Here is a 24657-nt window from a genome sequence, read left to right as displayed (position 1 = left end):
GCGAAGGGATGATGACTCTTGATCCCCACAACAAGATTCCACCTTAACAACTTAACTCTGTTTTTCAGGCTTGGAATGGTCTTATCGCTTCAGACACTGGTGAATTTGACTATCCTTGCAATACCTGCTTTTGGACGTTTGACAAAATTGGATCCTGTTTATCCAATTCCTTATTTGCTTTGCACAAACTGGTGAAAACTCAGTACAAGCACAAATCCTTGTACTGCAGCATGTATAATGCTATCTGGTAACAGAAGATGACTGAGTATGTCCACATTTGCTATGTGCACACCAGGACGGTGCATAAAGGTTTACTCATACACAATAAAATCAAAGCCCAATGTTGAATTCTTGCTGAGGCTATTGGCAGAATGGCTTTATCTTCACTAATAAACCCATTAGTGGTTTATGGTCCGACACAATGGTGAAATATCGTCCATGCAGATACTGATGGAATTCCTTCACTCCAAATATCACTGATAAACCTTCCTTTTCAAGTTGTGAATAACTTTCTTGGCTGCAGAGAGGGTTCTGGAGACATATCTTATTGGCCTTTCAGAACCATCTTCCATCCTGTGTGATAACACAGCTTCCACACCATAGGGAAATGCATCACAGGTTAATATTAATTCTTTTGATGGATAGAATAGCTTCTTCTCATTGCGCATTCCATGAGCAACAATGGTTCTTCTTCAATAATAAGTGTGAAGGTGCTAACATTATTGACAAGTTTGGCAAAAAGCGACTATAATAATAAATCATGCCCAATAAAGACTTGAGTTCAGTTACATTGGACAGAGAGAGCACCTCCTTGATTGCCCTGACTTTCCTCACTACTGGATGCAAGTAACTGACTTCTGGCATCTGTAATGTACATTTCTCTTTCTTCAGTCATACACCAGCTTCCAAAAATCTTCTTTAAACCTCTTCTAGGTTGGCCAAATGTTAGGCTTCCATTGATCCTGTGATCAGGACAACATCCAGGTACACTACTACTTGGGGAAGTCCTTGCAATAGACTTTCCATGGTCCTTTGGAAGGTTGCACACGCAGATGATACACCAAAGGATAGGTGTGTATATTGGTATAGGTCCTTGTGCGTGTTGATGGTTACGTACCCTCTAGATGTGCTGTCCAGCTCTAGGTGTTGGTGTGCTTGGCTCTTGTCCAGTTTGGTATAGGATTTTCCTCCATCTAGCCTTGCATACAAATCTTCTCTTCTTGGGACAGGATATTTATCTAATTTAGCAGCCTTATTCACAGTTAATTTGTAGTCTCTGCAGATGGCAATAGTTAGGTCTGGTTTCATCACAGAAAATTGGACTGGCTGGATGATTCTTAGCTTCTCTAAGTGGCATGGTTCTGCATCCACCTTCTCCTTTAGGGCATAATGCACAAGTCTGGGGTGTCACCTCCAAATCTACATATATTTTTGCTTGTAAGCCTATTATCTTTCCCAATTCATCACAAAGTATGCTATCATACTTCCTTAACAGCTTGGAATTCCTCCTGTTCTCACTTTAAATATTTCTCATCAGTTGAGCTTAATTTTTAGGTAACCAGAAGACTAGGTCTTTCACCTGTCACTATGATCACTGGAAGCTGGGCTTACTGTTGCCTATAGGACACAGACACTGTGATGATTCCTTTTACCTGTATTGACTCTCCTGAGTACGTCTTCAGCTGACCCGTTGTTTGCTCCAGATTCAGTTGCTGGATACCTTCATTTAGGTAATTAAATGTGTGCTCTTCCAACACTGCAGTCAATGCTCCTGTGACTACCTCCATGAATAGAGGCTTCCCATTCACTTGAATGGTAACGGTTATTGGTTCAGTTTTTACTGCTTTGACATTGTAAAGGGAATGGATATTGGTATCAGCAGCTTCTGGTTCTGTTATATTGTGCACTTCAATCATCTTGGGCTGCTGCCTGATGGGCTGTCTCGATTTCCCCCTGCAATGCTTTATTACATGCCCTTTTTTGTGGCAGTAATGGCATTCTGCCTCCTTAAATCTGCAGGCTTCCGGTACATGGTTACCCCGCATCTGTAACAAGTTAATTTCTGAATCACTGAGATGCTTCCACTATGTCTTCTCGTTTTTCAAGCAGCAGAGACTGTGTCCCGCTTTACTGCTGTCTCTCTGGTTTTCACACCACACCCAGCGGTAGGTTCCCACCCCATCTGAAGAACGGCACCATGTCGCACTCTCTGTAAAGCCTGCGAGTCTCTCTCAGCACTCTTCATGGCTAGTGCCACTTCAATTGCGCGCTTCAGATCAATATTAACTTCTGCAAGTAAACAGTGATGAACAGCTTCGTCGTGAATGCCACATACTAACTGGTCCCATAGCGTGTCATTGAGTGAATCTCCAAAGTCGCGGTGCTCAGTCAACTGCTTCAACTTCGCTATGTATGTTGCCATGGACTCTCCCAGGACTCTTACTTTGGAGTTAAACTTAAATCTCTGCGTTATTACTGATAGCTTCAGCTGAAAATGTTTCTTCATGAGGTCTACCAATTTGTTTAAAGATTTAGAATTGGGTGCATTTGGGGCTGTCAGACTGCAAATGAGGTTATATGTCTTGCTACTACAGACACTTAAAATAATTGCTTTCTGCTTCTCCTCTGCATTTATTTCATTCACCACAAAATAAAAACCAAGGCGCTCTACATACTGGCTCCAGTCTTCCATGGGCGCATCATAAGAGTCAATTCTGCTGAAGAGAGGCATGTCTGGTAAGTATACTTTTCTTTCTTTCCCTATGAATTGATGTTTTCACATTCACAAGGCAAGGTGCAGCATTGGAGCTATTTTACCCTCTTTGCTAATGAAATGGACTTGCTGTTCTGGATAGGTTTCTACTTGAAGCAGATAACTTAATTACAGAGCTTTTAGAAGCTACATGCTTGAACCTGCAACTAGAAAACTATGTCCCTAAGATTATCCGCGCTTAGAGCTCATTCGTCAGTATAATCACATGACACCTAAAGTCAGTAGGAAAGGCTATACCACAATAGCTGGCTAATCAATTGCGCAGGAGCACCATCGACTGCACTTGCATGACTCCGTGGGCCTCACATATCATCAAGGAGCAATCCCACAACCACAAGGGTCACACTCTGTCAATGTGCAGTTGGTGTATGACCGCACTAAGAAATTCATCTCAGTGACTGCCCATTATCAAGGGAACAGCCACAATGCTTCTTTCCTTTGGCAGTCAGCAATACCCACTCCTTTAGGCCCCCAAGACAGAATACAGGACGGCAGCTCAGCAACAAGAGCCACCCGCTCCACACAGGGCTTACAAATCCCTTCTACCAGCCCACCGTGTGAGGTCAGCGGGGTCAGAGGGCCATCAACGAGAGCCATGGAGCCACCTGCAGAACCGTGGAACAAGCTATCAGTCTCCTAAAGCCGAGGTTATGCTACTTAGGTTACTTGGGGTTGGGGGGGTGGGGTGCAATCTCTACAGTACACACCTGAGAGGATCTCCATATTTCTGTGCTGCAGCTTCCACAATTTAGCAATTATGAGTGCCATGACTACCTCCTAAGATCCAGAGGGCACACCAGGAGAAGAATGAGGAGGAGGTAGTCCACATCTACCAGCTACAACTGGACAGAACGAGAGGGACCAGATTGTGAGGCTTTGCTTCAGTTAAAATGAACTTTCCCAAAACCAACATGGACCCACAATTCCCTTACAATACATCCAATTCTGAGTCCCCATGACAAAGTCTCCTTGGGCATCATCTCTCAATATATATCAACAGCAATAGCCTAAACTGAACATGTTATCCAGCAATACATCTATAATACATACACTGTTGTGCATCCCGTTAGCACCTGTTTTCCACGTGCCTTCGTCTCTGCTACACAGTGACTGCTGGAAGGCTGCTGACTGGGGGAGACTGCAGATGGCCTTGGAGAACCTTGAGTGGCTTTAGGCCGAGAAAGCCCGGCTTCGGACCGCACCACCTCAGCATGGTCTACAGCAGTCTAGGCTGGCTAGCTGATAGGCAAGTGTAAGGGCACCGGCAGAGTGGCAGAGGTGGGAGCACAAATGCTATCATCCTGAGAGATGATAGCAGCTTCATGCTCCATGGAGCCACTGGCACTCCCCCAGGGCAATGTCTCAGCAATCCTCATCATCTACTGGAGCACAGATTGCTGGACTGCCACGAGGACATGCATGCCTCTTTGAGCACTGAGATTCACATCCATCAACAATGTCTGGATGGCACCAACCTGAGACTACATAATGGCAGTCAGGGATCTCATGGCCTCTGCCTGATCTTCCACTGCAGCACATATACATCTACAGGACTCCACCTATACTGTAGTGGAAGCTGAGAGAGCAGCCAGCATAGACTCCATCTTGAGTTTATCTGGTAGTGCTGCTGCAGAGATAGCCATCACTTTGACAGTGGAAAGGATGGGTTCAAATCTCTGCATGATGCACTGTGCCACAGCGGAGACAGATTGAGCCAAGCTGTTCCAGTACAGCTACAACATTGGTACCTGCTTGTCAATGTAGAAAATTCCCAAGTATATCTTGTCCACAAAAAGAAGGACAAGTCCAATCCAGCCAATTACACTATCAGTTTACTCTCAATCATCCACAAAGTTATGGAAGGTGTAACTATCTGTTCTATCCAGCAGGATGTTCACAGCTCATCAATACATTGTTTGGGTTCCGCCAGATGACTCAGCTTCCAGCCTCATTATAGCCTTGGTCCAAATATGAGTGCAAGAGCTGAAATGGTGAGGTAAGAGTGACTACCCTTGACATCAAGGCAGCATTTGACTGAGTGTGGCATCAAGGAGCCAGGGCAAAAATGAAGTCAATGTGAATTGAGGGAAAATACTCCACTGGTCTGTCATACTAAATAAGGTGATTGTGGTTGTTGGAAGCCAATAATTTTAGTCCCAGGAGATATAATTGCAGGAGTGGCTGAGTGATGGGAGTGTGGTGCATTGAGTTGTGTGGGGGTGTGATGTGGTGCATTTAAGATCTGATGTGCTGATGCATTCACTCATCTTAATCACCAGAATAAGATCATCTTCCTCCAGCACTGCTACCAGTTCCATGGTGCCACACTCTGGGCTTTCACTGCCCTCATCACATGCTCTCAAACCCTTCTCACAGTCAGTCTGTAGAGCTTCTTGCCCTCCTCCAAAAACATGGCCTTCTTCTGCAACCTCTTAGCAGATTTTGGCCAGTGCGGCATCACTAAATCTTCCAGCCCTCTTCTTCCCTTGGTGTGACACGGTTTCTCTATCTGTGGCAATTATCCAGCACCTCACAGTGCAATGCAGCAACTTCTCTTTTACAGGGACTGTGCCTTTAAAAAGGGAAGGCTGCAGGTGACATACTTGGCCCGCTAGAATGTGTAGAGAAAGCCTACACAGAATAGGCACTGAGGCTGCTCAGGGGCTGCACCTTTCCATGCCCCAATCATGGAAATAAGGTGGGTAGACAAATTTTCTGTCTGACTTACCCCGCTTCCAAACAAAGTGGGCACACCATGAACCATGGCCCCCACATCCAAAAGTCAGAGTGATTGAATTTCCTGTCCCTTTGTTCACAGTAAGACATATCTAATGTGTAATTTGTTAAGAAATTAGTAAATTAACAAATCATCCTCCAACCACTCTAGCCCTGTGAAATCTTTGACCTCACTTTGCACTCTTTTGCACAGCCAATTTGCGCCAGTTGTGACTAGTTTTCATGCAGTGAATTTCACCAAAATTAGTATTTTGTTAAAAAGATAAAAGGCAGAATCTGGAATCGAAGTCCTGTGGCAGGCAGGAAAGTCGGCATGATTCCCGCTGGACACCAGGTGGCTGAACATGCGCAATCTTCCATTGTTCAGCTTGTTAATTGTTTATCAGTGAGGAGCTCAACGAATCTCATGGCAAGTCGGACAGGAAGTCGCCTGCCATACTGTTACCTCATGGGGTCAAAGGTCCTTGGTGCCATATTTAAACAGCCTCCAGACAGTCATTCACTCAATGCAGGCCAGGAGCTTCGCATTATTCCTTCAGAGACCTTGCGGCCTCAAGTCATACTGGAGAAGCTGGCAGATGTGACAAACCACATCCTGAGACATACAAGAAGAGCACCATCAGCGATACACACATGGTCAGGCCAATGCTCACTGTTGCAGTGGACCCTGTTCACCAGAATCTTGATCTTACAAAGGCCCTGCTGCCTCTGGCTGCTCAGGCTTTTGCTTTTCCTGGCCCTGTGCCACCGGCACTGGGCCATCCCTCTCCTCACCTAGAAGACAGCCATTACCAAGGCAGGGTTGTCTGCAGCCTGCATATCAATGCCTCAGTGGATGTGTGAACAAATTGAAGTGATACATTGGGTGGAATTTCCCCAGAATTGCACGAAGTGTGGTAGTAGGCAGGTAAAATAGACTCCTACCCATCAATGAAAATGGCAGGTTTTCACGCCCACCCGAGCCTACCTCATTAAATATTCATCCCGCAAAACACACCGTTTCCATGGCGGGAAGGCTCTCATTCACCCACTTGTCATCATCACGCTGTTGCATCACGCCGGCCGCCATTTTCAAAAGGCAGCCGCCAGCAAAGCGCTCATCGCCACCAGCTCACCACCACTGCCTGGGAGACATGGCCAGCAAAGGCAAAAATACTGCAGCCCCTGCTTCAACGACGGGTCCCTTGAGCAACTGCTGGATGCTGTGGTGGCCCGCCAGGATGTGCTCTACACCCGGTCTGGCCGCAGGATGGGCAGCAGTCACCAACCCAGCTTGGGAGGTGGTAGCAGTGGTGGTCTACGCAAACGCCCTGCAGAGGAGGACAGCCACCCAGTCCACAAAAGAAAAAATGATCTCCTGCCTTCCACCAGGGTAAGTTACTCTTTTCATCGCTCCCAACTCACACTCATAAACCCAACACACATCCACAGGGCCCTCACTCACTGCCAGTGCAAGGGACATAACAATTCACTCTCTCACACTCACTGTCATAGTCCTCATCTCGTCCATGGGACCACCCACCCCCCACACAGGCCAGACATACTTATCATCTGGCCCAACAGGCATCCATATACAGTCTCCCCATCTCTATCCATTCAGGACAAACTGGCTCACAACAGGAGGGAAAGGTCACAGACAGGTGGAGGGATGCAGGAAATCAAATTTCTGACAGAATTTGAAACCAAAGCCACCCAGCTGCTCAGCGATGAAAGGGACCGGCGCTGCTCTACCAAGTGAGGATCCAGCAGTGCAACATCCACCTGCGCTCAGCCACACCCTCCACCAGCGCAGAGACACACACCTCAGTGGGACTTAGCTTTAGAGTAGCCTCGAGACCACAATCTGGTGAGAACATCACACTTTCTGATCCACAGCAGGTGGAGGCAGGGACCGCCCTGGTCCCTGGCACTCGAAGAACTGCTGAAGGCCAGAACGTTGCTGAGTCCAAATCAGGTGTTGAGCCTCTGGACTCGGTCATGCCACAGTTGCTGGAGCTGCAAAGGCAAACTCGGGAACATCAGGAAGAGATGTCTGTTGCCTCCTCAGAATGCAAGGCATGGTGGAAGGGTCTGTCCATCTTCAGGCTGAGGTGATAGCCTCGGCATTCCAACGCACTGAGGTCAACACTGGCAGGATGGCAGCCGCCATGGAGATCTTGGATCAGGACCTCTCTCCTGCACTGCTGTGCGGGCTTAATTCCTTTACTGATGTCATAGTTGGCCCCCAACAGTGTGTACGCGAGAGAGGTGCTGGGCAGCTCGATCTCACTCTAGCGACCCCTTCCACTCACTGAGTCAGCCAGGGGCCCTCCGGCACCTATAGGGAGGAGGATCAGAGAGTGCACGCTCCGGGCCATCCACCCAGGTGACTCTGGAAGTGACCGGCCCATCTGACTCCCCTCCTCCTGTGACCTGCGCAGATCCAGCTTCACAGGCCAAGGAGGGTGCCACTGCCACACAGTAGGACCCCAAAAGAAGGCTGGGGCCCTCCAGGTCTCGGCCCTCCAGAGGATGCCCACCAAAATCATCACAGACAGGGCGTTACAGTCAGCAGGCTGCCTCCACCTCTGCTGTAAATGTCTGGGAAACACCAAGACGTAGCGGCAGGGTCAGGAATGTTAGGTAAAAGTAATTGCACAGCCTGGCCATGGGTGTTGATCACTTTTACATACTGTTCACTATTGTCAATAAACTCCTAAGAATATCTCCCTGCCTGTGGCTCCTTGTTCTGATGAGCAGAGTTCTTGTCACTCACAAGATAAAAGGCTGGTGTCTCAGTCCAGGGCTTCTTCCCTGTGCTCTGTGCGGCCTTCAGACCACAGTGATGGTCCAGCCTCACACTCGCTGGAAACATTACTATTGCCTGCACCTTGGCAGTGCTGGTCTTTGCTGCCAGAATGTAGTGGCCGGCGCCACAGAGTTCTCGCATACTCTCTGTGTACTCTCAGCACCTCTAAGGTGGGGCTGGCCCCCATCACTCCAGCAACTGCGACCAGTGATGCTGTGCACCAGCTCCTGAAGGGCTGAGGTGCGTAAGACGGACACAGCATCAGATGCGCCTGAAGTTTCATGGCTGCATCTCTGAAATGGCCCTGATCATGGAGTGCAAGCGAGCTGGCTCGGCCAGACAGGAGTCAGACATTCTCAGAGGCTATGTGAAGATCTATGGACCGTCCTCACTGCATTTTGTCATCATCCTCCTGTGATTGAATGACTATTAGGGCCACCACTGCATCTCCATGACAGGAGCATTCTCACAGAGGGTATTGGCGCTGCAATAAGCCAGACTGGAGTCAAGCATTTAAAACTGCGATGTGAGGATCCACGGGGACACATCACTGCATGTTGTCAACATCCTCCACAAATCTGGTAGCGGTGAGGGCCTTTCAAGTGCGCCTGCCTCGTCTAGCCAGTGCAAGAGCCTCACCCCCATCGTCGTCACCACTGAGGATCCGCTCACCCTCATCAGCGTCCTCCTCATCAGAGGAAACCTCCAGCTCCTCCATCTCCTCCTCAGTCAGCTCCTCACCCCGTTGCAGCGCCAGTTTGTAAAGGGCGCAGCAGATGACAACAATGCATGACACCCTCTGTGGCCTATATTGCAGGGCTCCACCAGACCGGTCCAGGCACCGGAAAGTCATCTTCAGCATCCCGGTGGTTTGCTCCACCAAGTTGCGAGATGCTGAATGAGCCTCATTATAGAGTCGCACTGCTGCAGCCTGAGACTGCCGCACGGTGTCATCAGCCACGACCTCTAAGGGTAGCCCTTGGCCCTAAGGAGCCAATCCTGCAGTCTTTGTGGACCCTGGAAGACTGCAGGGATCTGCGAGTGACATCGTGCAAACTCTCTGGAAGCCATGCGCATACCTGCAGGATGTATTAAGAAGTATTTGGATGTGCACTTGTGATGCCATGGCATACAAGGCTATGGGCCTAGTGCTGGAAAATGGGAATAGAACAGTTAGGTACTTGTTTGACCGGCACAGGTAGGCCGAAGGGCCTTTCTCTGTGCTGTAGACCTCTATGACTCTATGATTATGATGTGTTTCTGTTGGTCGCATACCAACTGCACGTTCAGTGAGTGGAAGGCCTTGCGGTTGATGAAGTCCACTGAGTGTAGTGATGGAGACCTGAGCGCTACATGAGTGCAGTCAATCGCACCCTGTGGGAATCCTGAGATCAGGGCAAATCCAATAGCCCTTGTATCCTGGCTGTCCCGGTCCCGGGCGAAATGCACAAAGTTGTGTGCCATGGAGAAGATGGCATCCATGATCTCATGGATGCATTTGTGGGTGGCAGATTGTGAGATCCCACAAAGGTCACCTGTGGAGCCCTGAAAGGAGCCACTGGCATAGGAATTGAGCTCCACGGTCACTTTCACAGCCACTGGCAGTGGATGCCCTCCATGTACCCTTGGTGCCAGGTCCTGCAGTAAGTGGCAGATGTGAGCCACCAGGTCCCTAGACATGCACAGCCATCGGCGACACTGGTTCTCAGTCATCTGCAGGAATGGCAGGCAATGTCGATAGACCCTGGGTGTTGCAAGGCACCAACCAGCTATGGCTCACTGTGGCTCCTGATCAGCGTGTGCAGGAGTCCCTGCTGCCCCTTCTTCATGAGGTTGCTGCTCCCGCTTCCATGCAGCCAGAAGCCTCAGTCACTCTCTCTTCCATCTTCTACAGTCTCTGTAGGCCATCAGGCATACAGCTAGGTCACCAGGATCCATGATCCTGACGTGGTCCTCCTGCAGCATGAAAGAGAGAGAGACGTGGTTATCTTGGCTGTACTTAGCACCTTTCCTGACCACCTCTTAATGTTTCCCGGAGAGTGCTGGTCACCCCTCGGATGGCCAGAGATGAGTGTGCTGCATGGCTGCCCTGTCAACCTGCAACATGGGGGACACTGGTTCAAACCAGAATGCTGAGATTGCAAAGGGCTGCATGTGTTGGCGAGGAGATTGTACAATGTGTGCAGCCCAAACTGCTCTGCAGTCCAATAAAGTGACAGCGGACTCAAAGTTTGTGCTGGGGTGTGGAGAGGGGGTGGCGGTGGCAGGGAGTGCGGAGGGAGGGGGTAAGGTATGGAGTGCTTGGTGCCCTTTGGTGCCTCTGCTTTGTTCGCATGGGTGGGCAGGCTAGGAGCCTGACCCCAATCATATCAATGTGGCTAAACCTGATCTGTCTCAGTTGCAGAGGCATGGTCAGTTTATAATGCATGGCCATTTCCCTCACTTACCCTGTCCCCCATCTCAGTTGCCTGTGCGTGGAATGCAGCACCACGTCAGAACTTGACCCTCCCCATCCTCAGCAGTTGCCTCCAGATGGCCAGCTCTTGCCCCCGGACACCCCCGCCCCCTCAGCAGTCGCCTGCGGGGCCAGGCATCAGTTGCCCTTGCCCCCCTGGTGCGCCTGAGGCCTGTAAACAATGGGAGCTGTGGAGAACGCTGCTGCTCACTTACCTCAGTTTCCCTAAAGTGAAGGCCACCAAGTGCATGTCGCCTGCGTGCTGTGAAACATGTCGGTGTGCTTTCCCACCGAGGCGGACGGACAATACGGTAGGACTCAAAAGCCTAGCGGGGTGGCCTTTTAATTATATGCTAATGTATTACAATTATCTTCATGCCAACCGATGGCTGGAAACGCGGCCCACGATCAGGCTGAGCGGGAGATCACGACCTGCCTTCACACTGCCCGCCATATTTTCCACACATGCCACCTATCATGCCCACCGCCAGTGGGTTCGGAAAATTCCACCCATTAAGTGAGCATGTCCTTTACAGGTTTCCCTCTATCTCAAAGCCAAAAGGCAAGTGCAAGGCCCTTCACCTGGCCTCTGTCTATACATGGCTTCACTACCCACCCCTTCCAAGTAAAGGACATCCTGGAGGACCAGAGATAGGTGTTCCTCCTCTTCATAAATTAATACGTATGGAGACATTGCTCTTTGACCATGGTGATGAGGGCCATGTGCAAGAAGCCTAACACCTTTCTGCTTGTCTCCATGACACTCAACACTCTATAGAGAGACCACTACCTTGGCAGCATAGAAAGACTAACCGCATGATCCCTTGTCAGCCATGAACATTCACCCGGGATGTTGGAGATTTTGAATCGTGAGTTGGCTGCCCGCTACCAGCCGTGCCCCTTGGATTCATCCAACCACCTCCCCGCCCCCCCCCACCCTCCCTCCCCTCATCTCTGCTTCTGACTGCAGCCAATGGCAAATGGCACAGAATGAACGGCAGCTCCACAATTTGCTGGGATCTCAATGTTATGAGACCCATGAGTTGGGAACAAACTTGCTGCAAAGCAGGCTTCACCATAGAGAGGAGAACATAACTAAGCATCTTTGACATCCAGTTGCCTCATAATAATTAGGGTGTCCCTTTAGTTGGCCGTTTGTGCTGAGCTTGAACCCCACCCACCCGAAAAGAGCCTCCTCCCACCTCAGGGGATCTCACTGACTGACTAACTGCGTGGTCAAGGTCAGTTTGGAAAAACGATGCACATCATCTTTCAAACTTGCTCCACCACCTTCTACCCTCCCCCTGTCACCCACCAACTTATCCCCATCACTATATACCACCCAATATCACCATGCCTCTCCCCTCTGTCACACTTGAACCTCCCCCGCGTTACCCTGGACCCTATCACAATCCATCTCCATATGCCCTTCCTCACCTAAGAGCCAACACCTGTTTCTGTCTCCATCCCACCCAGAGTCTGTCCCCTTCCATTATCCGAGCCGTCCTGTCTTGTCCCATTCTGTGACCAGCCCACCGCTCTTCCCCACCCCACCCCCAGCTGCCACCCCCTCCCCCAACACCCATGAGACCTTCACGTACCAGACACTTACCCTGGACACTTCCCTCTATCTACCACACCCTACCACATCCCATTCCCCCTCTGATTGTGACTATTCCCTCCTACCACCAGTGCCTTGAGTTCTACCCCCAGGACACCACAGAATCTGCCCTCTAAGATACTCCCCTCCCCTTCTCTGAAAACTCTGCCCCCCCCCCCCTTTCCCGGATATTCCCCCACTTCCCCGGTCATGGGGAATTATGGGCACTCTTCCCACCATTCCCCCGAAAGCTTGCCTCCCCACTTCCAGCCTTCTTTGCCTGCCTCCCTTGTCCAGTCTTGGTGCAGCATTTCCTAACAGTGCTCGAGTGAAGTTACGCAAAGTCCCCAAGAAGGAGAAAGCAACATCTGTGGGCCTAAGAGTGGCGGAAGAGGTGAAGCTCGCCAGGCGCACGCCTCTTTTTACAGTCGTAAAACTGTACATTTTTATTTCTCACTGGCGGGGAACTTAATTTGGACAGCAAACTTAGATCCAGCAAGGTGGCCTTTTAATGAATACGCATGAGATACTATTGTAGGCAAATGGTATTCCCAACATTGTTTGTCAGGAAGCTCGACCTTCCTTTAACCTGTCTTGAAAATCGGGAGAACAGAACTCCAACAGTTTATCCGGCCATCGGGAAATAGATTTTTTGTCTCCTGCCAAATTAAGTGCCCCCGTCCGCCACGATTCCCACTGCTAGCAGGAGCAGAAAATTCCACCCAAAGAGACAGCTTGGATAAAGTTTCTCAGTGTGGAGAGTCAATGGGAAAAAAAAAGGACAAGGAATTGGATGGAAGGTCGACTCATTTCCAGGGTGGGTGTGCTACTTGCTGTTTGTTTCTTCGTATTGAAGTGATAAAGATTATATCCTATTAGTCGGTGGGACAGTCTTGTTTTTGTGGCCTTTTGAAGTTTCAAGCAGACATCGTCATTATTGGCAACCTTCCATTTGTCTAAGGTGCAGGACAGGCAGCAAATCAAATCTGTTGGGGATGGGGTAACTTTACATAGTGCAGTTTTGTTGATGGCTGAAGAGACCAATCTGTGAGAACAGGCCCTGCCACACGGCGCTGAATATGAAATGTTTATCAGATGGTGTGGGTTGTTGTTTTCGGCATTGGAGACTGTTGCCAAGCCGCTGCAACCACTGATCGGTGCACACAAGCCTACAGGTGATGTCGCCATTTTCCTCTGTCGTTAGCTAGTATCTCCCAAGTGTGAGAATCGATGCTATTTAAAGTTTCAAGCAGACAGCAGAGAGAAAAAAGCTAAGCCTGTTGATGGCCAAGATTAACAATCTTGTTTTGCTACATTCCTGCAAGTCTAAACAAATGACATCCAATCATGTGGTTTCTGATCACATCGAGCATGTGATGTCTGATCACATGAAAACTGATTATATGATATTTGCCTACAGTTTGCAAATGTCATTGCATAATGGTCCCACAGTTTTTAAAGGAACATATACATGGAGATGATGCATGCAATTGGTAAAACTTGGATTTTAGTTTAATTTGTATCTGAGTTCACAACTCATTGCACAAGAGGTAAATATTTCAATCTGGCAACTGAGATAGAAAATTGTCTCACAAAATCAGGAGCAGTGTTGGTCGGTTAGTCTAGCTGTGTGATTCCAATACCTTTCATCAGAACTCGCAGACCTGAATGGTTAGCTTTGTTTTTCTCTCCACAATTGCTGCCTGACCTTCTGAGCGTTTCCTGCATTTTCTGTTTTTATTGCTTAATTTATTTCCTGCTTCTCAGAGCAGTAATTTCATATTTGGTCATTAATACTTAAGTGGTCTTCAAGCCTGTTGATGGCCATTTGATAGGTGCTGACTAAGTGCTTATTACGAATTGGCCAAATACCTGATGGAACGGCTAAAGAAATCCTATAATCTAGACCAGCAGGAACTGATGTAGTTAGCATTATAAATATAAATAAAAGTGACAAGAATAATATATATTTTTTATTAATTTATGGGATGTGGTCTTCGCTGGCTATGCCAGCATTTATTGCCCATCCCTAATTGCCCTTGAGAAGGTGGTGGTGAACTGCCTTCTTGAACTGCTGTAGTCCATGTGGTGTAGATACACCCATTGCGCTATTAAGGAGGGAGTCCAAGTCTAGCGACAGTGAAGGAACAGCAATATATTTCCAAGTCAGGATGGTGAGTGACTTGGAGGGGGACTTCCAGGTGGTGGTGTTCCCATTTATCTGCTGCCCTTGCCCTTCTAGATGATAGTGGTCGTGAGTTTGGAATGTGATGCCTAAGGAGGCCCTTAGCGAGTTTTTGCAGCACATCTTGTGGATGGTACATGCCGCTGCCACTATTCGTTGCTGGTGGAGGGCGTGAATATTTGTAGATGGGGTGCCAATCAAGTGGGCTGCTTTGTCCTAAATGTGTTAAGCTTCTTGAGTGTTGTTGGAGCTGCACTCAGTCCAGGCAAGTGGGGAGAATTCCATCACACTTCTGACTTGTGCCTTGTAGATGGTGGTCAGGCTTTGGGGAGTCAGAAGATGAGTTACTTGCCACAGGATTCCAAACTCTGATCTGCTCTTGTAGCCACAGTATTTATATGGCGAGTCCAGTTCAGTTTCTGGTCAATGGTAATCCCCAGGATGTTGATAGTTGGGGATACAGTGATGGTAATGCCATTGAGCATCAAGGGCTGATGATTAGATTCTCTTTTGTTGGAGATGGTCATTGCCTGACACTTGTGTGGCATGAATGTTACTTGCCACTTGTCAGCCCAAGCCTGGATATTGTCCAGGTCTTGCTGCATTTGGACATGGATTGATTTCTCAATGCGGACAAAGATCTGGGTAAATTGTATTCAAATTTTAACAGCAGAGCATTTTCAAAGATGGAGGTTTTCTCTCCAACATCGACCTCTCACAATGTCATGGTAATTTCAGAAGAGAGCTCAGGTTCATCTCAGCTCTCAGGAAAACACTGGCCTTTCCTGAATTCCTGCCAATTTACCCACCAGCCATCCCTTGAAGAAAGTCATTATCTCTCCTTTCCAAGGGTAAATTTAAATATTTTTCTACATTTTGCAATTCTCATTTTTGAAACATGCCACTTTCTTATCAAATTAGAAGTATGAACAGTGGATTATTTTCAACTGGAAACAGAGTGGCACACAGTACTGCACATAGCAGCATCCACCATTCCACAGCATAGATCCTATTAAGATTGGAGCAGGGAATCAATAAATTGAATTACTTATTACTGTAAGTTTTTTGGCTGAAGTTCAAACTTGACACTGACCTGCAAGAGGTGGCGCACAGAAACAAACAGCCCTTTGCTCCTGAGTTTCCAGCAACAGCGTCCATGAGATCAGCACTCCATTCTGGGAGACATCTGGACAAGCCAGGTGGTTTATTGCACTGATAGAAAAAGTAAGCATAAACAGAATTGGAAGGAGATGGGAATCAGTCTTTAATGGCACTAATGTTGTTTAACCAGGGCAGTATCATTTGCTCCTCGATGTATTGACAGCCACCTTCCTGCCACAATCGATTCCTGCCACAAACATGTCAACTTAGAAAACTAGCAAAACCTTCACGATTTCAAAAAGCTGATAACCTGGTTATATTTTCAGGAGGTAGCCAGTCAAGCAGGAGTGGGAAATAAGACATTGATTTGTTATATTAAATCTCTGCATTTGCCCAATTCTCTGCTGTCATTTACAAAAGATGGTGATAAAGCCTGCACTAAAATGGATGAGCAACTCCAACTGAGGCAGTAATGAAGCAATGTTAATAGAGGGCAAAACAAAAACAGTTCTGTTGAAGGGTCATGAGGACTCGAAACGTCAACTCTTTTCTTCTCCGCTGATGCTGCCAGACCTGCTGAGTTTTTCCAGGTAATTCTGTTTTTGTTTTGGATTTCCAGCATCCGCAGTTTATTGTTTTTAATAGAGGGCATCTTTTTCTTTTTAACACTTGAGTGTAAACATTACTTGGTTATAAAGGGTATAGAGGAAACATTGACCAGAGAGAATTGAAAACTTTCCAATTTTTCTGTCTATTAAATTAATTCTTAACCTGTCTTAGAAAGTATGGCCTTCTCCTCTCACCTTGTTTGACCGGGAAACAACTGTAACAATATAACAAAATTAATATTGAAAAAAAAACTGAAGGCACTTCACAGGTGGATGCAGAAAATGGGCACTGAGTCAAAAAAGGAGGATCTTGGAGGAATAACCAAAAGCTTGGTCAAAGAAATAGGTTTTAAGAAGAGTCTTAAGGAGAAGGCATAATGGACGGATTTAGGCTGACATGAGTTCCAAAAAGTGAGACCTTGGTGGCTTAAGAGGGAGAAAATAAACTTTGAGGGTCAAGTAGCAAGTAATATAAAAACAGACAGTAAGAGCTTCTTTAAATATATAAAAAGGGAGAGAGAGGCCAAGTGAATGCAGGCCCCACAGAGAATGAGGCTGGGGAAATAATAATGGAGAATCAGGAAATGACAGAGGAGTTGAATAAACAATTTGCTTGCATCTTCAAGGTAAAAGATACTAATAGCATTCCAAAAATACTAAATAATCATGGGGCAAAAGGGTGGGGGAAGGAAATAAATACAATAACTATCACTAGAGAAAAAGTACTAGGGAAACTAATGGGGCTAAAGGCCGATAAGTCCCCTGGACCTGATGGGTTGCATCCTTGGATATTAAAGCAAGTAGCTACTGAGATAGTGGATGCACTGGTAGTAATCTTCCAAGAATCCTTAGATTCTGGAAAAGCCCCAGATGATTGGAGAATGGCCTTATTCAAAAAGGGAGGGAGACAAAAAACAGGTAACTATAGGCCAGTTGGCTTAGCATATGTCAATGGGAAAACATTGGAGTCTATTATAAAGGGTGTAATAGAGTGTTTATAAGTACATAATCTAATCAAGCAGAGTCAGCATGGCTTCATGAAGGGAAATCCTGCCTAACAAATGTATTAGAATCGTTTGAGGAGCTAGCAAGCAGGATAGATAAAGGGGAACCAGTAGATGTAATATATTTGGATTTCTAAAAGGCATTCAATAAGAAAACTACACATAAGACTATTTAATAAGTTAAGAGCCCATGGTAATGGGGGTAGTTTATTAGCATGGACAGAAGATTGGCTAACTAATAGAAGAGAGAGACAGTTGGGATAAGGGGGGCATTTTCGGGATGGCAACTTGTATCTAGTGGTGTGCCACAGGGATCAGTGCTGGGACCTCAATTATTTACATAAATATTAATGACTTAGATGAGAGAAGTGAATGTACTATCACCAAGTTTGCGGATGACACCATAATACATGGGAAAGCAAGTGGTGAGGATGACACAAAAAGTCTGCAGAAGGATATAGACAGGTTAAGTGAGTAGACAAAAACTTAGTAGATAGAATATAATGTGGAAAAATGTGAGGTTATGCTCTTTGGCAGGAAGAATAGGGAGCTGGATATTATTTAAATGGAGAAAGACTGCACAAGGCTGCGGCGCAAAGGGATTTGGGAGTCCTTGTGCATGAATCCCAAAAAGCTAACATACAATTTCAACGGGTAATAGGGAAGGCAAATGGAATGTTGGCCTTCATTTCAAAGGGAATGGAGTATAAAAATAGGGAAGTCTTGCTAAAACTATAAAAGGCACTAGTTAGATCACACCTAGAATACTGTGAACAATTTTGGTCCCCTTATCTAATGAAAGATACACTGGCATTGGAGGCAGTCCAGAGAAGGTTCACTAGGTTGATCCCGGGTATGGGGGAATTTTTTTATGAGGACAGGTTGAGTAGGTTGGGCCTGTACTCATTGGAGTTTAGAAAAATGAGAGGCGACCTTATTGAAACATAAAAGATTCTTAGGGGGCTTGACAGGGTAGATGCTGAGAGGTTGTTTCCCCTTGTGGGAGAGTCTAGGATCAGAGGGCATAATCTCAGAGTAAGGGGTCGCCCATTTAAGACAGAGATGAGGAGGAATTTCTTCTCTCAGAGGGTAGTCAATCTGTGGAACTCTTTACCGCAGAGGGCTGTAGAGGATGTGTCGTTAAGCATATTCAAGGCTGAAATAGACAGATTTTTAATCAATAATGGAATCAAGGGTTATGGGGACAAGACAGTAAAGTGGAATTGAGGATTATCAGATCAGCCATGATCTCATTGAATGGCAGAGCAGACTGCATGGGCCAAATGACCTACTTCTGCTCCTACATCTTATGGTCTTATAGTCTTAAGGCACAGACACCAATAGTGGGGCAAAGTGAGAGGGATTCCACAGAGCTGGAGTTAAAATTACAGAGGAAGGGGAAGAGAGGAGGGGGTGGGACCATGAAGTGAATTAAATAGAAAGACAAAAAAAAAACTTGTTTCACCAGCTGCTAATCTAGTTCAGGGATGATGCAAGTGTTGGACTTTATCTGGAATAGGATACAGTGTCAAATGGGCCAGAAATTTAGGAAGAAGGGGAATAGGAGATTAGCAAAAGAACATGGGAGTAATCAAGTCCAAAACAACAAAAGCATTTGAGTTCTAATTTGCTTTTATCCAATATTGTAACCTCTTCCTCCTGTTTTATTCTTTCTGAATCATGTCTGAAAAGCCTACAGCCAAGAATATTGAGCTTCCATTCATGCCCTTCTTTAAATCATTGCTTCAAATGAGAGGAAAAAGCTGGCTAAGGAAACTGACAAGAAAAAAAATGCTTTCTTTTTAAAATGGAGAAAAATTGTTTTCTAACACTGTCACTTAACTTTTGCTTTTTATAGTATATTATTGTCAAAATTTTTTTCAATACTATTCTTCCTTGATTTAATTTTAGTTATGTTCATTTGTTATTTAATCAAATTATAATAAATGTTACTGTCTACATTTCTTGTAACCAGATTCCACCTTAGTCAACATATTTCTTACAAGTGCAGAAGATTTTTAAATCCAATCAAATATGATTTATTTTTTTCTATTCTTACATTTTTTTCCATAAGACTTATTGAATTGGAATTACATTCTCCCCCATAAGATTGCTTCAATTCGATTTTTACTCAGCCCTTTGATAATTTGCACAAATGGTAATAGACTGCCTCCATGTTTAATTTCTGACTTTGTAGGTTTAATACAGGTCACAGCAGTGTGAAGCCATGTCTTATCACTGGCTGGAAGTACTGCAGATTCAACTGAATGCAGTAATGATCTATACAAAAATATGAAGTTGTATCATTTTAGTTTGGCCCTGGCAGACATCAAGAGATACACATTTGGGATGCGATCAATGTAGAAAGGGAACAATTGAGGGAAGGCCCACCCTCCTTCCAGTCTGAGGCCCAAGCAGGGTGGCCTGCCAGTCTCCCACTGCCTCCCCTCCCCTGAACTCCTCCCACCAGCCTCAAAATTGCAGACAGGTTGGGAGTTAGGTGGGAGGGTGGCAGGAAGGCCACAAGGGGAATTTTATGGGCCCTCCTGCCTGTAAAACCACCATAAAATTCTGCCCATACTGCTTGAAGGAGGAATCTTACACACATTTTCGGGATTCCACCCCCATTTCACTTTCTAGTGGCTCCCTATCCCCAGGCAACAACTAAATAATTAAAATATCCAAGAACAATATTTTTGCTATTCTACTTACCTACTTGACGTAACTACAGGTATTCCATTTCCCTCTCACCATTAATGAGCCTGTAATGATACCCTGTTAATTTAGCAACCCCTTATCAATCTTTCAACATTAACTATGGGCGGAATTTTACTGCCCTGCAGCAGTGGGGATGGGTCCATAAATTGCGGCGAGCCATTCAGAAATCCATTGACTTCAGCAGGACCATAAAATCACACCCTGTATTGGCCTAATTCTGACCTGAAAAGCTAATCCTGTTTCTTTCCACAATGCTGAACTGCTGAGTATTTCCAGCATTTTCTGTTCTTATTTCAGATATCTAGCATCTGCAGTATTTCACTTTTGTATATTGACCAAGATTTTGCCTTAAGAATTATGGTGAGACTATCGGGGTCAACATTGTTATGAAGTAAATCAGACAGCAACTTCCAAAATCTGCACACATGTAATTTAAAGCAAAATCCAGAAGTCACATTCTGATTTGCATTCTTTCTCCACAAGCTGTGAGCACCAGTACCTCACTGAGAGATTTAGCAGTGCAATACATTTAAGGGTGTGAAATTGCTGGTACCTGCTAAACACAGCAGAAAAAATTAGGGCTTGTGCATTTTGAGCTCTTAATGGTATGGTAAGTCTTAGTCACTAACAAACAACCTCCCTAGCACTGAAAATTTAATTTTACAAATGTGGAATCACTTTCCTTCAGAATGTAATTTTTGTTGAAGATCTTTAAAAAATTTAAATTTCTTTCCATTTAATCTGTCTCTCTCAACCCTATTTTTTCCCCCTCTGTTTATGAAGAAAGGTTGAAAAGATTGGTCCATATCCATGGGAATTTAGAAGGACAGGAGGTGGTCTAATTGAAACATATCAGACCCTGAGGGGACTTCAAAGGATGGATACCTGGAGTATGTTTCCTCCTGTGGGGGAGACTAAAACTAGGCGAAATAGTTTAAGAACAAAAGGTCCCCCTTTTAAGACAGAGATGAGGAGATTTTTTTTTCTCTCAGAATGTCATTAGTCTGTGGAATTCTCTTCCCCAGAAAGTCAGCGGAAGCTGGGTCATTGACTTCATTCAAGGCATAGTTAGATTTTTGATAGACAAGGGAATCAAGGCTTATGGGGGCAGACAGGAAAGTGAAACTGAGACAACAACCAGATCAACCATAATCACACTCGAGCAGGCTCGAAGGGCCAAATGGCCTAATCCTTTTCCGAAGTCCTAAGTCCTATGTTCCTATTTCACTTTCTGAACATGATTTTAGACTGAATTAAACATTTTGATTCATACTTCTTGGTTTAGATACTGTGACCCAATATTTGTGGTTTGGCACATTCAGAGCAAGGATGGAGGAATGTTAGGGGGCATTGGTAGGCAGGAGTCACAGACTGCAGGAGGTCTTTTTAATTTTTTCTCCAGGCCACCCACTCCTACCCCTCATGCCACCACCACACCACCCCCCCCCCGCCCTCCTGCTGCCCCAACCCCCCGCCCAACCCTCCCCCAGCTGATGTTAGTGAGAATACAACAGAAAGACATGGTGGAGGAGAAGCCAAGAAAGAAGGGAGACTGTGATCAGGGGTTCTGAATGGGAGAGGAGAAGAGATCGTTAGGAGAGTGGGATAAGGATCATGGTGATAAGGGGAGGAGAAGGTGGTTTGGAGTAAGGGTTTTGAGGTTGGCAGAGGGAGATCATGGTCAAGGGGAGGTAGATCATGGTCAGGAGAGAGAGATTGTGGTTGGCGGAGGTAGATTGTGGTCAGCAGAGGCAGATCATGGTTGGTGGAGGAAGATCGTGGTCAGGGAGAGGGAGTGCAGGTGGTCAGGGAGAGGAAGATTGTGGCTGGCAAAGGTAGATTGTGGTTGGGCGAGGGAGATTGTGGCCACGAGAGGGAGATTTTGGTTAGGGAGAGGGAGATTGTGGTCAGGAAAGGGAGAGAAAGTTGTCAGGAGATGGAAAGCAGGTGGTCAAAAGAGGGAGATTGTGGGATTATGGTTGGCAGAGGTAGATTGTGGTCAGGAAAGAAAGATCATGGTCCGAAGAAGGTGATCATGGTCGGAGAAGGAAGATCGTGGTCAGGAGAGGGAGAGCAGGTGATAGAGATGGTGTTTAATTACTGTGGGACAGGAGACAGATCATGGTGAGGTTTACAGGTGTGATTTTTGCACCTCAAGAAAACAGTGCTGCTGACCCACAAGCAGAGCGGTAAAGGCAGTTACCTCATAGGTTCACAGGCCTTCTCACATGTCTTCCAGGCAGTGAATTTCTCAGTTGTGCCCAAGGTAGTTTTCTGCACATTGAGGCACAAAAGAAAAGCAGTATGTCCTAAAGCCAACAAAGGAGCAGGCCATATTAGATTTAAACATAAGAAATGGGAGCTGGAGCAAGCCATTTGGTCCATTGAACCTGCTGTGCCATTCAATAAAACCATGGCTGATCTGATTGTGACTTCAACTCCAGTTTCCATGCCTGCCCCCAGCACCATCCCCATAACCCTTGACTCCCTTGTAGATCAAAAATCTCTCTAACTCAGCCTTGAATATATTCAATGATCCAGCCTCCACTACTCTCTGGGGTAGAGCATTCCAAAGATTAACAACCCTCTGAGAGAATAAATTCCTCCCATCCTTATCTTAAATGAGAGACTCCTTATTTTGAAACTGTGCTCTCTAGTTCCAGGTTCCCTCACAAGAGGAGACATCCTTTCAATAGCTACCCTGCCATGCTCCCTCAGCATCTCTCATGTTTCAGTAAGATTTCCTCTCATTCCTCTAAGCTCCAATGAGTTTAGGCCCAACCTGCTCAACTTTTCCTCAAAAGACATCCCACAAATTGACCTTGTGAACCTTCTCTGAACTGCCTCCAGTGCAAATATATCACTCCTTAAATAAGGAGACCAAAACTATACACAGTTCACTGGGTGTTGTGTCATAGGTGCAGCAAGACTTCCTTATAGTTATACTCCATCCCTCTTGCAATAATGGCTAAAAGTAATTAGTAAGGAGTAAACAGCTGAATGGTGCATAAACATTGATCAAATAGCGATCATAATATAATCAAGCTCAATGCAATGTTTGAAAGGGAGAAAGATGAAACAGGTCCTATGGGCTGAATTTTGTGGATTGGTTGGACAGCCCAGCTTTGGCAGAAAACGAGCATCTAGTTTGTAGTGAAATTACTTCTTTTTTAACATAGGACAGTTATGAATAAAATCTTTTTAAAAAACTTTTTACATGCCCTACTGTCACTACAGAGGTCATTGATTCTAGGCAGTGTATATGCGTCAATGGGCATGGAAGTGCCATAGCTTGGCATGGGGGCATGAGGGCAATAAGGGGTGGGTGGAAGGGCAGAACTTTGCATGGGGGAATGAGAGGATGTGGGTTTCGGTGAAAGGGCAGAACTAGACCCAGGGGCTTGAGGGGACATCGGGGCAGGGTGGGGGGGTGTGGGGTAGATGGAAATGCAGAGCTTGGCATAGGGGCCATGAGGGTGCGTGGGTCATGAGGCAGCATGGAGAGGGCATGGGGAATGTTTGGAGGGTGAGGGGGTGTGAGGTGCGAAGACTGGAGAGCCTTTGTATTTTTATTTTAACTGGGACCACAGCAGGAAAGTGAGCCTTTTAAACAGTCCACCTCTGCACCCAGCAGCCCCTGTGGCTCTCTGCAAACTTCTTCCCAGGTTAGCTGGCCCAACTCTAGCCCACATCCACTCACACCGCAATGAAAATCCCACCTTTGCGGACACTTTTTCCCAAGGTGGGTTGAGCCTGGAATTTTCCCGAATCCCTCGGTCCGCCTCAAGGATGAAAATCCAGACCTCCATCTCCACAATAGAAAGTATTTTATCACAGTCCAGTAGACTATAGGCTCCTCAAGTTACTTCATCAATAACGCTCTCATAGTTAACAATATAAGAAAGCATTGAGCCAAGAATGAAGATTTGACCATCAAATCCATTGCTCTAATAATCAATAACTTCTTAATTTCTTAAAGAAAGGTTTCACAAAATTTCACCTGTCCCCTCCTCTGCAGGTAAATTGATTGAAATTCCAGGCTATTTATCTACCCTTACACTTGGCATTACTTATCCTTTATCATTGTCATTCAATGGCATGACTTTTATTTGGTTTCAGCAGCTCACTAAGTATCATGTGCCATAGAATATCTTAATGCTATAGCTTTGCATTTTGAATGGTAACTAAAATCTCTATTAAATACATGAAGCAACTGTAACTTGGAAGGAGTTAGTTAGGCTTGCAATTAATGTTAAGTTATAAATTAAGTGAAATAAGTAAACACAGATTGTAAAAAGACAGCTCTCTAAGTATAATTCCTTTCCAATATTTGTTGTATTTTGATGGGTGCCTGTAAAATGCCAGGTCTGACTAATCTTGAGCAGAGGATCTATAAATAATTAAAAACAAGCTAAGCTGTCTAAATACTTAACTGAGTTAAATTATTTAGCACATGGCCTTTTTCTTGCTGAGCACTTGTGTGGTCACTTAATAAATAAGCTGCGTTCTCTCAGAAGTTAAACAAATTAAATTTACCAATGTACGGTTATAGTAATTGATTGGAAAAAGCTTTGGTATCACATGATGGCATTATAGTCATTTTCCTGTGGCCCTACACTATAAATTGAACAGCTAATTTTGCTTTCCTTTACTTCCTTAAATGACCAGGTGATGTGAACCATATATTTT

The 24657-nt window shown here is 45.8% G+C and overlaps 1 protein-coding gene across 1 annotated transcript in view; it reads right to left on the bottom strand.

Annotated features, from left to right (window-relative positions):
• Positions 1 to 625: 625 nt before the first annotated feature.
• grxcr1a (glutaredoxin and cysteine rich domain containing 1 a) overlaps positions 626 to 24657 on the bottom strand; it is a 137697-nt gene continuing 113665 nt past the window's right edge. The window contains exons 5-10 of the mRNA XM_041182980.1: positions 22172 to 22242; positions 16442 to 16461; positions 3229 to 3378; positions 2239 to 2511; positions 1653 to 1807; positions 626 to 745 (exon numbers count right to left, since the gene is read on the bottom strand). Coding sequence (XP_041038914.1) covers positions 626 to 745; positions 1653 to 1807; positions 2239 to 2511; positions 3229 to 3378; positions 16442 to 16461; positions 22172 to 22242 — 789 coding nt within the window. The remainder of the gene's footprint in view (positions 746 to 1652; positions 1808 to 2238; positions 2512 to 3228; positions 3379 to 16441; positions 16462 to 22171; positions 22243 to 24657) is intronic.

Source organism: Carcharodon carcharias, chromosome 1 (assembly GCF_017639515.1).
Source record: "Carcharodon carcharias isolate sCarCar2 chromosome 1, sCarCar2.pri, whole genome shotgun sequence".
NCBI lineage: Eukaryota > Metazoa > Chordata > Chondrichthyes > Lamniformes > Lamnidae > Carcharodon > Carcharodon carcharias.
The sequence above is the reverse complement of the archived record's forward strand: the minus strand, read 5'-3'. Positions and strand labels throughout refer to the sequence as shown.